At 39.8% G+C, this 15432-nt stretch overlaps 1 protein-coding gene across 2 annotated transcripts in view; it reads right to left on the bottom strand.

Annotated features, from left to right (window-relative positions):
* Window positions 1-15432, bottom strand: part of SPIDR (scaffold protein involved in DNA repair) — a 200573-nt gene that overhangs the window by 125233 nt on the left and 59908 nt on the right. For both annotated transcript variants that reach the window (XM_061354845.1, XM_061354844.1), the window contains 2 exons: window positions 13036-13136; window positions 991-1210 (listed from right to left, as the gene is read on the bottom strand). In XM_061354845.1, coding sequence (XP_061210829.1) covers window positions 991-1210; window positions 13036-13136 — 321 coding nt within the window. The remainder of the gene's footprint in view (window positions 1-990; window positions 1211-13035; window positions 13137-15432) is intronic.

Raw genomic sequence — 15432 nt, forward strand, 5'->3', positions numbered from 1 at the left:
TAGTAGTTACAGATTACAAACTGAGGAACCCCAAGATTTTCAGCTACCAATGAAGATAAAAACCAGATAGGGACCTTTGCCAAACAGGAAGAAGTATTTTGCAAAAGGGTAAGATCAAACACTAGAGGTAGGATTCTGCTGCAGCTAGAGGCTAAATCTCAGACAATGAATGCTGAAATACATAAAAAATATATTTCCTCTTTTATAATTTGGGTGCAGAACAGTGAAAAGAGGAGTAGTACTGCCACTTCAAAGTTTGATTTTTATGAAGAGTTGGTCCTTCCAACCTACAGCCACCAACAACCAGCTGCCTTACTAGAAATCTCATCACTTTATGCTACCCCTTAAAAAGTAATCCAATTCAGAAAAAAAAACACAAATGCAGACCAAACATTTTGAAGAATTCCAGAAAGGGTTGTGCTGAAGAGGGATTTGGGGAACTGAAGACAGTGAGAGCAGCAGCAGCAATATGGAACTAACAAAATGGTATCTACTGATTCCTTAAGAGTAGAGTGCATCCGATTTTCCTGTTGCTCCCTCCCCCGCCCCCATTTTTAGCTGCATGTTGGTTTTGCTGAATACTATATAGTTAATACAGATTTTTCCACTGAAATATTATACCCATACTCACAGCAACAGCTAAGCATTCCTAAACTACTTTGCTACCAGAAAGTATGCACTTTATTGGCCTTACCATTGATAAGACATTGCTCAGGCCTTTCTACTGCTCTAAACATGAAAATATTAAGTGAAAACAAACCCGAAGCCCTGAGCAACACCAGAGGCATTATGATACACATTTAGTTGTTATCTGAGCTGTCTTCAAGGTATCTGTCATGTCTCTCCAGTTGCCAGAGACAGATGACCACAAAGAGAGCCCTGCTTACCCCTCACCCCCGAGGTCTTTCTCACAACAGTGCAGCCAAGATTCTTCCAACCCTGCTTTGTTCTGCAGTGTTACAGCAAGCATGGCCGGTTCTTCCTACTCACCACGGAGGGTAGATGTGGATGACATCCTGTGGCCTGCTCTTCAGGTGGGCTGCTGTCTCTCTTGCAAAGAGGACTTTGAGTATTGGTTCTGTTGCATTGATGACAGCATCCTTGGATGAAACGGTAGCAGGAGACTGTTCCAGCTGCTGGCAGATGGCAACTTGTATGGTACACTCCTCAAACATTTCTAATATCTTCACAGTTAAGACACCAGATTTATCTGGAAAGTAAATGAGAAAGAAAAATACAAATGTAAAGTCTGGATAAGGAAATTCTAATACTAGCACTTTGAAGATGTGCATCCCTCTGTTCTCTGCAGAGCTGACTATGAAAAATATACATAAGTAGAATACATTGCCCCACCAAAAAACTTACGTTAAAGTTTTGTGGTTTTCTTTTCTTTATAGATGCTGTTAATGAAAGCCTACCTGAACTTCTAAACACTAAAGGAATCACAAACTCTTTACAAGAAGCTCTCTCCCACTATATTTGAACTTTTTAATCTTGCACCTCACTCACTTTGTTCAGGTTTTTTTTTTTATTTTATTAGATACTGCACAAAATAGATTTATTTGGAAACTGAATAACCACATTGTGTTAAAAGTGAAGATGTGTTTGTCCTCCTTGATCTTTTTCAAAGCAACAGCTATCAGGGACCAAGTTAGAATAGTACCGGCTAGGTAGAAAGTCTCTAAAAGCTGGTAATTCACATTTAGAGATGAATGTGGAGAAACAGGAAGTAAGATAGATGCGCTGCCTAAAAATTGTCACAAAACTGATTGTCCATTTTATCAGTAGGCAATCAGGATACAGAAGGCTTTCTTGTTTTAAAGCATGAACAGATACCAGTATCCCCAGTTTGATTCTAGGCATTTTCATCTATGCTGAGCTAGAAAGAACTCTGAGATTAAAGGAAGTTACTTCTAGCTCCTCTGCAGTCTGCACAGGGCAGGGGCTTCTCAGACAGACATGGGTCTATGCTGTAAGATTACATAGGAGTGATTCTACTCCTCACTGAGGGGAGAACTGTTATCTACCTGTCAAATGCTATGAGCAGTTAGTGGGAAAAGACAGACTGCCAGAGGACAGGGACAGAAAAGCCCCAATTCTACCCACTTTGATCTACAAGTTGTGCTGGGAAAAGCACAGCATCTCAAGAAAAACAGCTGATATAAATTATTGTCTTCCCACAGCAAAGAAGAAACAGGGGAGGAACTGTGAACGTGATACTGGAACTTAATGGCAGAGCTGCACTAGTTATTTGTTTGTTTATTTTAAGGCCCATTTCACAATTGTGAATGCCTTTCCTTTGGAAAAGAAATAAAAATATTTGAGTTTTAGTTTATGAGAAACTTGAAAAAAAAAAGAAAAGTAACAACCCAACCCTCAAGAAACCCAAACCAAAGAAACTGGGCCCTAAAACCTTTCAGGCTGGTTTAATAAAGTTGAATTCTAAAAAGAATAAAGAAAAAAACAGGAGAAAGAAATAAAAAAAAAGAAGAAACTATTTTGTCCCTATTTTGTATTCCTCAGTCTTTATTACATTTTATACTGAAACTGAAATAAAGTAATTTTGAAATATAAACCTGAAACGTTCTTGAAACCACTTTTATGTGAATCAAATTTTCATCACATGCAACATGCTTCTTTAAAGCATTCTGTTTCCCATGAACCAGTATTTTCCAGCAGGATAAAGGGTTCTGACCAAAAGTACCCCGTGTGATGTACGTCAGCCGTTTCTGTCCAAGCCATTAAAGCTGGACCTCCTTTTCCAGATCTGAGAAGCAAGAGTGGAAGTGGTCCTTTCTGCCAAGTTTTTTGAGACTAGGTGATGAAGAGAGATGGTTGCCACTGCTATTACTCCTCACCCCATCACCGTCTCAGGGAAAGCTGTAACACAGCAGTGCTACTCCTAATACTACACTGCATTAAGGTGTACTTATGTGCAAACTTAGCAGAATCACTTCTGCTAAGTGTGAGCGTGGGCTAATTTTCTATGCCTAAAGGCAAGGACTTAGAATATTCACACTTGAATTCTGTTTTGCCTGACTAGCTGCAGTTGTGGTCCTCTGTCAACCCCAAGTCATCTGGCATGCATAAACAAATTCTCCCAACCACAAAAATTCTCAGCCTTCAAAGTAACTGAGCAGTTACCTCTCCCCTCTAGACATACTGCACAATGTGCATTTCCATTCGCTTTAAAAACCAAGTCACAAAAAAAAAAATAAACTTCAATTTTGAAACACACCAACATTAATTAAAAGAAAAAAGCATTAAGACAGCCTGTGAGAGACTGTTCATAACTTCCAAACTATGCTTTTTGTATGCGCAGAAATTGATGACAATTCTTACTGCTCAAGAGCGTATATGCTACTCAGCTGATAAAGCAGTTTGAAGACAATGAAGGACAACCTAGTAACATTTTTCTTTTAAATACCTCTGACTATAAACCAGTTTAAAATACTGGGTAAATTAAAAACTATAACTATATTAAAGCTTCTAAAAGACATTGGAGGAAAAAACCCTATCAAGGTACTAGAGTTTCTTGCGAGCCAATCTTAAAGTTGTTTCAAACACTTAGACCTGATACTAGATGAAGATGAATGCTTCTACATTAAAAGCAGCTCAATTTCAACAACTAGCCAAGTCTCACACTTGGCACAAATGCACATTCTACAGAACCACAATCTATTTGTTTATTTAGATGCACAGAGATAGTTTAATTTAATTACTTCAAAATTATTATTACTGCTGATGATAGAATCCTCTCTCAAACAACATGGCAAAGCACTTTGGATTCCTGGCACATGATGAAACACCAAAGTTCAGAACATAGCTTCATTTTTAATTCATTTGGCTCCTGTATTATTATGTCAATCAAAAATAAATCAAACATGTGTGGTGGCACACTGAAGGGAGAATTTGTGGGTGAGGAGATGGGCTGGATCACTGCAATTTCTAGTTTCCAGAAAAGTTTACTTTTTTGTTCATCCACGTGAAAAGCTCTCTTTAAGCTGTTGCAGTGTTCTCTTTCATCTTGGATAATTCACAGTTCTCACTTGCTGAAGTCCTCATTCATTTAATTTTACTTGCAAAGCAGAATCACAGCCCAAGAAATTCAAACCTGCAGAGGTGCAGGTTTCATGGCAAGGCCTAGTAATCTTAAACAAGGAAGAATACAATATGAATTAAAAAAGGAGCAAGCAATAACTGTGCTGCAATCCTGCTCATTCCTACACTGCATATTAATTTATTACCTATTCTGCTGTCTAGATGACTCACTAATTTCTTTCTTCGGGGTTTGTTTTTAACAAAATCCATGAGCTAATCCAGCTAACTGCAAGGCCATCAAAGCACATGAGCAGATACTAGGGAGAAGAAGGAAGAAGTGATGGAAAGAGGTGAGGTGGGGCAGGAAGGGTCTGAGGGAAGATGGTTCTTTCAGTGACAGCCCAACCAAGCTGGATTAAGCCAGTTTCAAACACTATGCAGTTACTTCTTTTCTTGTACCATGCCCAGGCTGGACTGTCCTTTGAAGCTCCTTCAGCATGCAGGAAGGACACACAAGATGAAGTCACTGAACAGAGATACCGGCTGTTCAAGGTGCATTGTCCACAGGCACATTTGATACCATCGATGTACATGCTCTACAACTCTTGGCCAAATTCTTTCATCTTTTTTGATCTTCAGTGTCCATAATGGATAAACACCACACTACAGTAATGAAAACATGAGTCACAGCATACCTAGTGTTATCTTTCAACCACTGTCTCTAGGCATAATGCAGTATAGTGCAGGGACCCTGAGAAAGAGTATGAAATGCAGGTACCTATGGAATGCTCATTTTAAAAAACCTTCAGTTTACTTACTTGAAGATAACCTTTCTTCTCCCACTGAAAGACAAATTCACATGCACACTCACAGGAGGCATACAGCTGCCTGTATGTGTTCAGCAATCTTACACTCAAACAGCAATTTGAGGACTACTCTTCTTTGGTGCCAGATGCCTCTGCAGCAGTGCTTGAGGGAGATAAAGATGGAAACCTGGATAGCTGCCTGATGAGTGTCAGACATAGGTGCATTTCTCAGCAAAGCCCTGGGCACTCTGAGCTTCTGGTGACAGAGGGCTGCTGAAGCTCTGTGGTCCTGGAACAGCTGCCCTGGATTTCCAGCACCTTCACACAGAGTCAGCTGGGAAGTTAGAGGAAACATCCACTGACACAGGCGCAAGAACCATTTGAAAGATCTGGCCTCATGAACACAGAGAGCTTATTCATCCCAGGGCATGAAGTATAAATTCAATCTCTGATGCACAAGGCTTGAGGTGCCACAAAGAGAGACAGAAAGGCTCTGATAAATATGGCCGAGTGTGAATTTTGAAGACATACTTGGGATGTACAACATGCCTCCCCTAAAGTGCACCATTTAAAAGAAGGGGAAATCAGCCACCAGGGCCTGTTAAGCTCCCTCACTTCTAACAGAACTTTATGTAAGAAAAAAAAGCCTTCATACAGCAACATGCTGGCTACTAGCGATTCAAAATGTTGGTCACAGAAGAGATGGAGTACAAGAAAAATCAGATACCTATGATGAGCTGGGTTAGTTTCCACTCATAAAGGTCACATCAGCCCTTTGCAGACCACTGCTGTGGTAAGTGCCATCCACTGGAAGGCATCAGACAGAAATCATTGCTAGATGGACTATCATCAAAGAAATTAGTTCCTCCAGAACTCACAAGCTGTCCAGAATGAGGGAAAGCAGCAGGAAATACTGACTGGTGGCAAGAATAAGCCATTTAAGCAGGAAAGTATCTCTGGTGAAGCCTCTTTATGATTGACACAAAACAAACTCTGCCAAAAGCCATCCACAGCAGCTGTGCTAGACAGGCAGATTCAGCATCTCCCCACCAGCATACACAGAAGCCATATCTTCAGGCTTCTGAGAGGCAGATGAAGAAATCCTGATTCAAACCTAGGCAAATGGGACATCATCCTCTCACTGCTACTTTTAGCAGAAACTTTGAAAGCACAGGGAAAGGTCTGTCTGGCAGCAGCAGTAAATCGAACAAACCTGGCAAAGACCTTGGGCATGATTTCCAAAAAAGCCTGATACTTTATCATTGTGAGATCAAAACAGTTCTATAGTGTATGGGTTCAGTAAAACAACCAGTAACCAAGAGGAAACAAGTTATTCAAAAGTTCTAAGCACACAGACACTAGTTCTGGTTAAGAAAGTCCCTGAGCCAGGGATGGTCAGGAGAGTTTGGAGAATATTTTAGTGAAATATCATCAAGTGTTAACCCTGCTCAAATTTTTCCTAGGCACTTTGGTAGCTCTTGCTGCTTCCAGAAACAGGATTCTAAGCTAGAGGAACCTTTGGGTTGACCACCTAAGTAGATCTGCTCTTACATCTCACATCTTACAGTTGATTATTTACTTCCAGGTGACCTCTGGGCTGTTGGTCTCTCACTCCAGTTTGCAACCTGGACATGAAGTAGCTTAATTAAGCTACAAGATATTTCAAGCACATGGGAGGTGAACAAACAAATTTCACACTGAATGCATTCTCCTGGTTAGTTCCTTTCATTTCTGCTTATTATTTCAGTACATAGGGTGATGCTGGCCTTCAGTCATTCACCATGTCGTATACCATGACATCAAAACATGTTCTGACGCAGTACTTTGCAGATGTTCTGCATTACTTTGAACTCCAGGAGAGTTAAAAGAAAAGAAAACCAAAGGAGTTCCCCATTCCTTTGGAGGTCATAGATCCTGAGATCTTGAACCGACAGTCTCTGGCAGAGTGACAGCCCTTAATCTTCAGAGCAAACAAAGTAGCTCCACAACAGATGCATATATTTAAGGCACATCAACACTGAATGCACATGGTCACAGATGATGCACTGGCCATGCCAAGGGCAGCTCTAGAGGGAAGTTAAGAAGAAAGCCAGTCTGCTTTGACTCTTAACAAGCAAAAAGCAGCCGGGAGAGAAGAAAAGGAAAAACATTGAGGGGCACAATTTAAAAAAACAAATGTTCAGACATTCTGGCTTCAGTGCCTGAAATACTACTCTAAAGTTTGTTTTAATAACTTCATAACTACCAACAAGGAAGACAAATGAGGAGAAAAATATAGAAATTATGATCTCTTGGGGACTGCATATTTTATGTTTCTTTTGCTACACAGTGACAGGAAGCTGAACGCACTGGAAGGAGAGGATCCATGGAACTTATGGATGAAAAAGCATCAGATGTTGATATAGGTAAGACTACATGCAGTTTCAAGTCACTCAAGTGAATTTTGTTAAAATGTTACTGTTCAAGTGTTGCAGAAATGCTGTAGCCTTGAACAGAAAGCTCTCAAATGCAACAAACTCTATAGAGTCAGATGATGGAACTCCAGCAGTCAGTCCCTATGAGGCCTACAGGATGAAGAAAGGTGCTTCAGGACAGCAAACTTGTGTACATGACTCCCAGACTGTGAAGAGGTAGCCAGGGTAGAGGGTAATTTTACCATGCTGTGCATGATTGGAATGTGTCAGCTGGGGTAGCCAGTGCACCTCCATGCCGACCAGCTCAGCAGATCTGCATGCTCAGGTAGACCCTTGCAACCCAGTGTCAGTCTCCAGGTGGAGATTCCAACTTTTTCACAGCCTGCACAAACACATTCGGTTGCTATTCTGATCTATATATGTCATTATTCTTCCTGGGCTGGTAACTTCTGAAGCCATTCAAAAAGATTTTTTTCCTCAAAAACACACCAAGTCTTGCAAGTATGATGGCTTTTTTGCCACATCTATATGCATTATAAAAAGGCTGCTGAATTTGGCTGTGCTTTAAACATTACACATTCTCTATAGGAACATATGTAAGCTACTTGAAGTGTGCATGCCATTATTGTTTCTCATAAGAAAACAAGAACAATACAAAGAATTCTTGTTTTAAAAAGACAAGTTTACACATTTTTTTTCTTTCTTTCCCAACGCTGCAACAAGTTCAGACAGTTGGCTAGCAAAAAAACCCAGAAATACAGATTTGTTGACTTGCCATCTCTAATTTATAGCATTAACTTTAAAGCAATAAACTATCAAGAGCTACGAAAATAAGCAACAACTGGCACAGCTCAGGTTTTTGTGTTTTTAGAAGAATTTTGCATGGTAAAATGAAACCCTGTGAAGGGACTACCCTTGTTTTCTTCATCCACAGAAAAAATTATCTGTGCAAGCCTCATGGTATTCAAGCTGCTAAAGTCCTTTGTTCTCATCACCTCGACTAGTCACTGAAACTGGAAGTGAGGGAAGTCATTGTTTATGTCCTCTTCTGTAAGCTGTTCAGCCTTCCTCAAAATGTGGTGTTGCGTGTGAAGCCCTGTGCTCATCTCCAGGGCTTCACCCTCCTCCCCTCACGTGTGTGTTCCACTTGCTTCAGCAAACTGCAGAACTATTCCCCCTTGAAGGTCACTTTCCACTAAGAGGAAGGAGTATTTTGGAAGGAAACATGAATGGTTTGGGTTTATTATCAGCTTATTACTCAAATTCACTTGTAACCCAATCTCAAATCTTAATCTCAGGCCAACAAATCTCAAATATCCCTGTATAAGATTACAAATCCTAAGAATAATATGCTTCTGCATTTTAGGTAAAGAGCTGCAAGGAAAAGAAAAACGATGGAAAATGCATTTAAAACAAAATTTCAGAAGTTACAGAAGTAATCTACATGAATTTGCTTCAAATACTGTTAATGTCCTCTCCTATCGACAGGAAAGTTGCTTGAATGCACCTCAGAAAAGCACTATTTTTCACACAATCCCCATACAACCAGCAGATGTTGACAGGAAAAGGTTTGGGTTTTCATTTTTCCCCCCACCCTTCTCTCTCTCAACTATCCAGACCTCCTCTTTGCCCAAACAGGAAACTTCACAGGGAAGTTGCAGCACTACATACTTGCAAATGGCCTAAAAGCCCTTGCACATAGTAGTCTCACATCATCAGCTTGACTGACTGGAGACTTGCTGTTATGGTGCCTGCACACCTCTCAGCCTCCCTTTTACATCTTGTGAAGAAAAGAAAAAATTCTGGATTTGTGGCAAAGAGCCCGACATCCATCTCTGTTAGAACTAAGCCACAGCAACCAACACTGCGTAGCATGCACAAGCTTTGGTCTTCTCTCTTTTCAGGCCTGTTTGACATGTTCAGCTTGATTACAGAAGTGGAATTACCAATCACCTTGCAAAAACACACATCCTTACTGAGTGCCTATCCCAACAGAGGGTCAGGCTGCCTAAAGGAATTTTCAAGATGGAGAAAGAACAAAGCTCACTTCTACCCTGTGGAGTAAATCAGGTAAAAGTGAGACCCCCATGCACTGTATAAAAGCCAGAAAGTGCGTGCTGAAAGGAGGTGCTCTTTTCTGGGGTAGTGATTCATCCCAGTGACCAAGAGGCAGCCAAACCACAATGGTTACTTACAGAAAGGGGTCAGGGGAGCAATCAGAGAGGAATTTTTAAAGAACAAAGCCAAAGCAAGGGGGTTTTGGATAACATGGCTGTTGAGACAACACAAAAGTAAACAACAGCACAACAAAGGCATAAAATTCTGTAACATGAAATGCCTAAAGGGGGAAGAACCCGCGTTTCTGCAAACATTTCTTCTTAAATCTCAAACGGAAGAAGGACTTCAAACTGATCTTATTTGAAATTGCTCCCCTTTGCCTTGGCAATGAACTTATGGTCTGCATGTCTACAGGATATCCAAAGTGGTGTGACAGCTCTTCCAGCAACTAAGTTACTTCAATCCTTCACATGAATCTTCAGGCTCCGTTGATAATTCATTTAAGTTTGTCATTTGGGAAGTTCTTTACTTCTTTTTCTCAAACAGAAATAGACCTGGAAACAGTATGGGTTAGAAATATTACTGGGCAAAGCAGAGGGGAAACAATATCCAAGAAGAATCTCAGATTAGTGAGACACCCTCAGTATGAATCTAACAAGATAAAAGCTGAAAGTGGTATATGTATTTGCTGTGCTGACACTTCACATTTCAGACTAGAAGCAATAAGAAGGTTATATCAACCATTCTGTCATTTTCCAAACCAAACACCAATTTTATTTTGGTGACATGAAAGAGTATGGCCATTCTAAGAACAAAAGCATCAAAGATAAATTTTACCCTAGGGGAAAAAATATCCCCCAAATATTATCACAATTACTTTAATGATTATTTTATCATCTTCATGTTTTGGAATAAAGCTTGGGAATTGGAAGTGAAATTTCGGCTGTGAAGTGTATTCCTAAGTTACGGCATGTTCAGCATCTTTCAGATATTTCAGCAAATGCTCACAGGGTAAATGAAACAGTAGTTTGTGTTAAAAGACTTCTGACTTGCTCAAGTTCTTGTAGATTTTCACCCTGATGACAAAAGGCATATCCCAGAAATGGTTCATCTTCTGCCAAAACTAAATCATCTTGAAGAGACTCATCAGAATTTTTTAAATGTATTTTGGAATAGAGCAAGGCATTTTCCCATAGACTTTTTTTCTCATAAAATGCTAACGAATTCTGACTCATTTTCTGAAAGAAGAATAATCAAAGGAAGGAATTCAGCCAGGGGCAGATGTTTAGCATGGAACATTTCAGCCTAGGAAAGAAGTCTAACAAAATGGTGAGTAGCCAAGCACAAGGTGCTGTAATGGCACGTGTGGCTAAGAGAGAAAGAATATTAGTGTATTAGTAATGTTGCAGGTCCACTACTATAGACCATACTAAAAAATTCATTTTATTAAAATGACGGACCTATTCAGGATCAATTTGTGTTCCATATTTCAGAGGAAGCAAGAGGATGTTCTCATACCATGTAAGAATGATAAAGTACCCTCATATTCATTAGTAACTCAGGTGGAGGTTAAGCAGCATGCAGAAGGCTTGACTGGTTTTAAGTCAGCATTCCTGTAGAATGTACAACATAGTGGTTTGGAAAAGAGTTGGCTAAAGACATTTCTGGTTCCCTGATGTTACTTTCTAGTAAGTCTTCAAGTACCGGCAAAATTCCAGAAGACTAAAAGGATGATGATATTGTGCTATTGCTATAGGGCAAACAAAGTGACCTACAGTAACTGGAGAACATCTAGTTTGACATCAGGTCTAGGCAAAGTGAGTGGAAAAATAAGTAAGGAATTAAGGTCAGAAATATAATGTGCCATTCCACATGGGTGGCATTTTGAATACGTAAACACACAAGTGGCCACTCTAAAGCTCCAGTGAGAGACCGTGAGATGAGCTTTAGCCAACAGTTTGGATGTGACTTAAAATCATACAACCTTCTTAATGAAAATACAACCATCTTCACTATCAGTAACAAACCCTTTTAAGTGGAATGCAAAAAGAACTTACATATTTTACTTTCAGAGAACTTTGTGAATTACGGTTAGAGCTTTTTACCAGTGGACAATCACAACTGACTGCAGTCCCAGCAGGATTTAAAAGTAAACACTCATGCTATTAAATGGTTTCATCTATGACATAAAAATGAAGTTTAAAACACAATAAGAAACTGTGTGGATACCACAGTTTCAAGCAGATTTGTGACTAAAGGAGGACAGGCTTGACATACATAGTGATCTGAACTGCATGGTTAGCTGGGCATACTCAAATGCAGCATACCTGGATATAGCACAAATACTTCCTTGTGTTTAGGTACAAGAAACACAAAGAGTAGCTGTAGAGTGGAAACTGGATCTCAGAAAACAACAGCTACAGAAGTTATGAAATCATATTGGACAATCCAATGTGAAGTCCCAGCATAGTGCTGTGACTAAAGCACAACCAGACTCAAACACTTACTACAGGTCTTGAGCATATAGGAGGCAGAATAATGAACTGGACCTGGACAGTGGTTTTGATGAGACTAAAACCAGAAGAATACATACAGAGTAACCATTCTTGTCCTTATGCCCATGCTGAAAAGTTCGAGAGGGTGCAGTAAAAAGCCATGCAGATCATTCAAAGACTGGTAAAAATGCTTTAGAGAGCATTAAAGAGCTCAGACTGTTTAGTTTATGAAAGTTGTGAGGCAGCATGATTTTGCTTGCAAGTGCCAGAGAGGGAAAATGCCACATACTGAAGAGCTCTTTAATGTAATGGAGAAAGGCTTTACAAGAAACAAAAGAGGGGAACTGAAGCCAGACAAACTCAGATTTGGAAGAAAGCCCACTTTTAAAAATTTGGGAGTGGAATTAAGGACACTCTCAAGGCAAGTGATAGATTCCCTCATCCGCATGTTTTCAAATTAATACCAGAGGACTTTCTGAAAAATAAATGGAAGCTAGTATGTGCTCAGAAACAAGTAGTTGGCTTAATGCAGAATGCATGCCTGAAATTTTGTAGCCTACAGTTACACGTACATAAACTGATAAAAAACCCTAACTGTTTCTTTACACTTTAGCTCCGTGAATCCATTCTCTCTCAAGAAATATTACTGAAAGTGACTGGTGCTATCAGTCACTTGTAACTACTTCACAAAACTCCCACCATTTCTTTTTTAGTGAGGTGCCTACTTATGCTTCACGCTCATTTCATGGATGTGTTCTATTTGTCCCTGTTTGCTGTCATTCACAATTTCAGCACTTATCCCTGGATACAGCTGACTTCAAAGATAACAAGGAAAAAGGTGGTTATAAAGAAAAAGTTAGCAAGAACAAAAAAACATCTGTACACCCATAAATTAAACTTTGAATTGTCCTACAATCTGCTGAAACCACCATTTCCTTAGGTGATGCCGGAAATCAAGGGGTTGTGAAGAATCTGCATGGAGGGCATTTAAACCAAGTTCTTTGACATTTACATTCAAACACTTTGATAACCGAGACTTTACAAACCACCATATTTAGCTGAAATGTAGTATCATCTTAGAAGACAATCAACAGATTATTAAACTCAAGTCAGGGAAAACCCACAAAGAATACAAGCTTCAGTTGTACTCCTGTGTGGGCCATGCATATATCCATGTAAGTACATACTTTCACACAGAAGTATATGTGTAGTGTTTCTTACCTGAGGGGATTTTAGTATCTGAAATACACTGATGCCTCCAAAAGCTAATGGCAGATCTTTCTCTGTTCTGCAGTCGACATAACCTCTCAGCTAGCCCGCCCCTACAAAGAATAAAGGAATACTCAGGTTTGCCAGGAATCAGCATTCAGTTTTGCCAAGCGACAAGCTGTAGGACAGATGGAATATGTATGCTTTGACTCTTAGAGACAGAAACATGCAGTAAAACTACATTTTGCAGATCAGTTCTCCTAGTTTTGATTTTCCAATGTATATATTCCCAATAAAACACATACTTAGCATCAATACACACATTAAAACATTTTCACTATCTTGGTGTTCAAAATCTTCACATTCTCAGTCCTGTCTCCAACACAAGGACTGTAACGAAAGGTTTCCAACTTTCCCTTGCACTTATGTATGTATCCTAATAGAACCTACAGTCAACTGTGAACTCAAAACAAACCAGTGTAACCACCAGTTATAACAGGTTGGGTTTTTTTCCTTCCCAGATTTGTTTGTCTGTTGGCAAGGAGTGATCACAAAAATATTCTTTTACCCATACTTGACCCTATGATTCATTTCACAAGCTGGGTCAAGTGTGCAGTTTCAGTGGTCTGAACACTCTCCAAGATGAAATTAATTTAGCATTCCCAAGGTGAGGAACAGAGGAGTGGCATCTAGCACAAATACATTTAAGGTAACACTAAAGCAATTCCTACTCCCAGAATCAAAGCCAGAAGACATAATTTCTCACTTGAAGAACAAAAAGACAAATGTGTTGGAAGTTGTCTCTGGGCTACTACAAAATTGCTCTGGACTACTATAGGAGTGTTTGAACATTTTAATTTGTCTTCAAAGAAGTTATTTGCATAAAAGCCTACTTCGTTCTTTCCCTATAGTGCAAGTTTTTCCACAGGTACTATCCAGTATTTCAATAAATATTTCTACAAAGGTGAAATATGTCCTTGGGTTAAACTGGTTTCAGAGTCAACAGAGATAACATACAGCCACCTTATGGAAACTTGTGCACATTCTTAGAAAGTTTTGATTAAAAAAAAAAGCCAAAAAAAATCCAAAGAGCTTGGTAAAGCTCATAGTGCAAACATGGAACTGGAAGGATTCACACCTGTGGAAACCAAGAAGGAGCTAAAAAGGCTAAGCAGCATTTCAGGTAGGCTACATAAAAATCTCTTCTTGGCTAACAGACCTGCACACAAGCCAACAGGTTATATGAAAAGTAGACAGCAGTCTCAGCTGAATTTCTAATGAACAGCTGTATATTTGGCAAAATCATAACTATCTCAAGAATTATTAGATGGCATGGCTAAGCATTTTAGGAGTAAAGATCATTGAATAAGCACTCTGAAATACAAGAGTCACATTTGACACAGAATGATCCATATAAGTTTTGTAGCTTACTGCATCTCTTCCATGGCTAGTGTGGTTCAGGCAAGGAAGATAGAAACTCTTGACTCTTTCAGAAGAGGAAAAAATCACTAACTCCCCAAAGAAAGAGCCCACACTTAAGCTACAAAATCTGCTATATTATGGAGAAAACAAAAAATATTTGGGAAACCTTGGGCTCCAGTGAACCTCCAGGTAAGCTTAAGAGCCTTGCTTAAACCTGCTTTTTACATGGACTTTAAGACACAGGGGCAACTAATACAGGTAAGTGCAATGGAAGCTTTGGTACCATGAGCAGCACAGTCAAGCACTGAACTTCGTACAGGACAGCTTACTGTGCTGGTAACACTGCCCAGCCACATTTTCCCCAAAACTTAAGCCTCAAGCATTACTGCATTGCAACACTTGGGAGCAAGACAGTTCTAAACTCTAGCAAACTGTCCACCCAGTTTCTCTTCTTGCCAGGGAACCATTCCCAGATGCACTCGTAATTCAGCTTGGCTGCACGGTCTACATGAGCCATGCTGGGACAGGTAGATGCCAGCTTAGCTAGACATAGAAATACAGCAGTTAAACCCATTTTGAGTTTGTTTAAGTCTTGCATGCCATGAGTCTGCCATTGAACTGTGTGGTTAGACTACAAAAATACACAATACAGCTAGTAGTTAAAAAATTTGATTTGGTGGAAGAAACTTGTTCAGCAGAAGTGTTCTAAAACCCTACTCCATTCCTTCCACAGACAACAGTTAAAGAAATGTACTTTTTATGTCCAAATAATGCTAGAAAGCCTTAAGGTACCTGCATAAGACAGCACCTATTATTGGCTCACAGCCCAGTTTCTTCCCCCTTTCCCTGAAACAGGGCTGTGGTTGTGCTCAATCGGCTTCTACTCTTCTGTAAGCCCACTACTGTTGCACCTATGTAAGGATCACCCTGTAGCACAAAGGAAAGCAAGTTCCTGGTTTTGTGGCTATTGCACACAACAGTAATACA

The sequence above is a fragment of the Neopsephotus bourkii genome, unplaced genomic scaffold (genome assembly GCF_033783945.1).
Source record: "Neopsephotus bourkii isolate Nb327-2 ecotype Australia unplaced genomic scaffold, CSIRO-AGI_Nbou_v1 NB_753, whole genome shotgun sequence".
Taxonomy (NCBI): Eukaryota; Metazoa; Chordata; class Aves; order Psittaciformes; family Psittacidae; genus Neopsephotus; species Neopsephotus bourkii.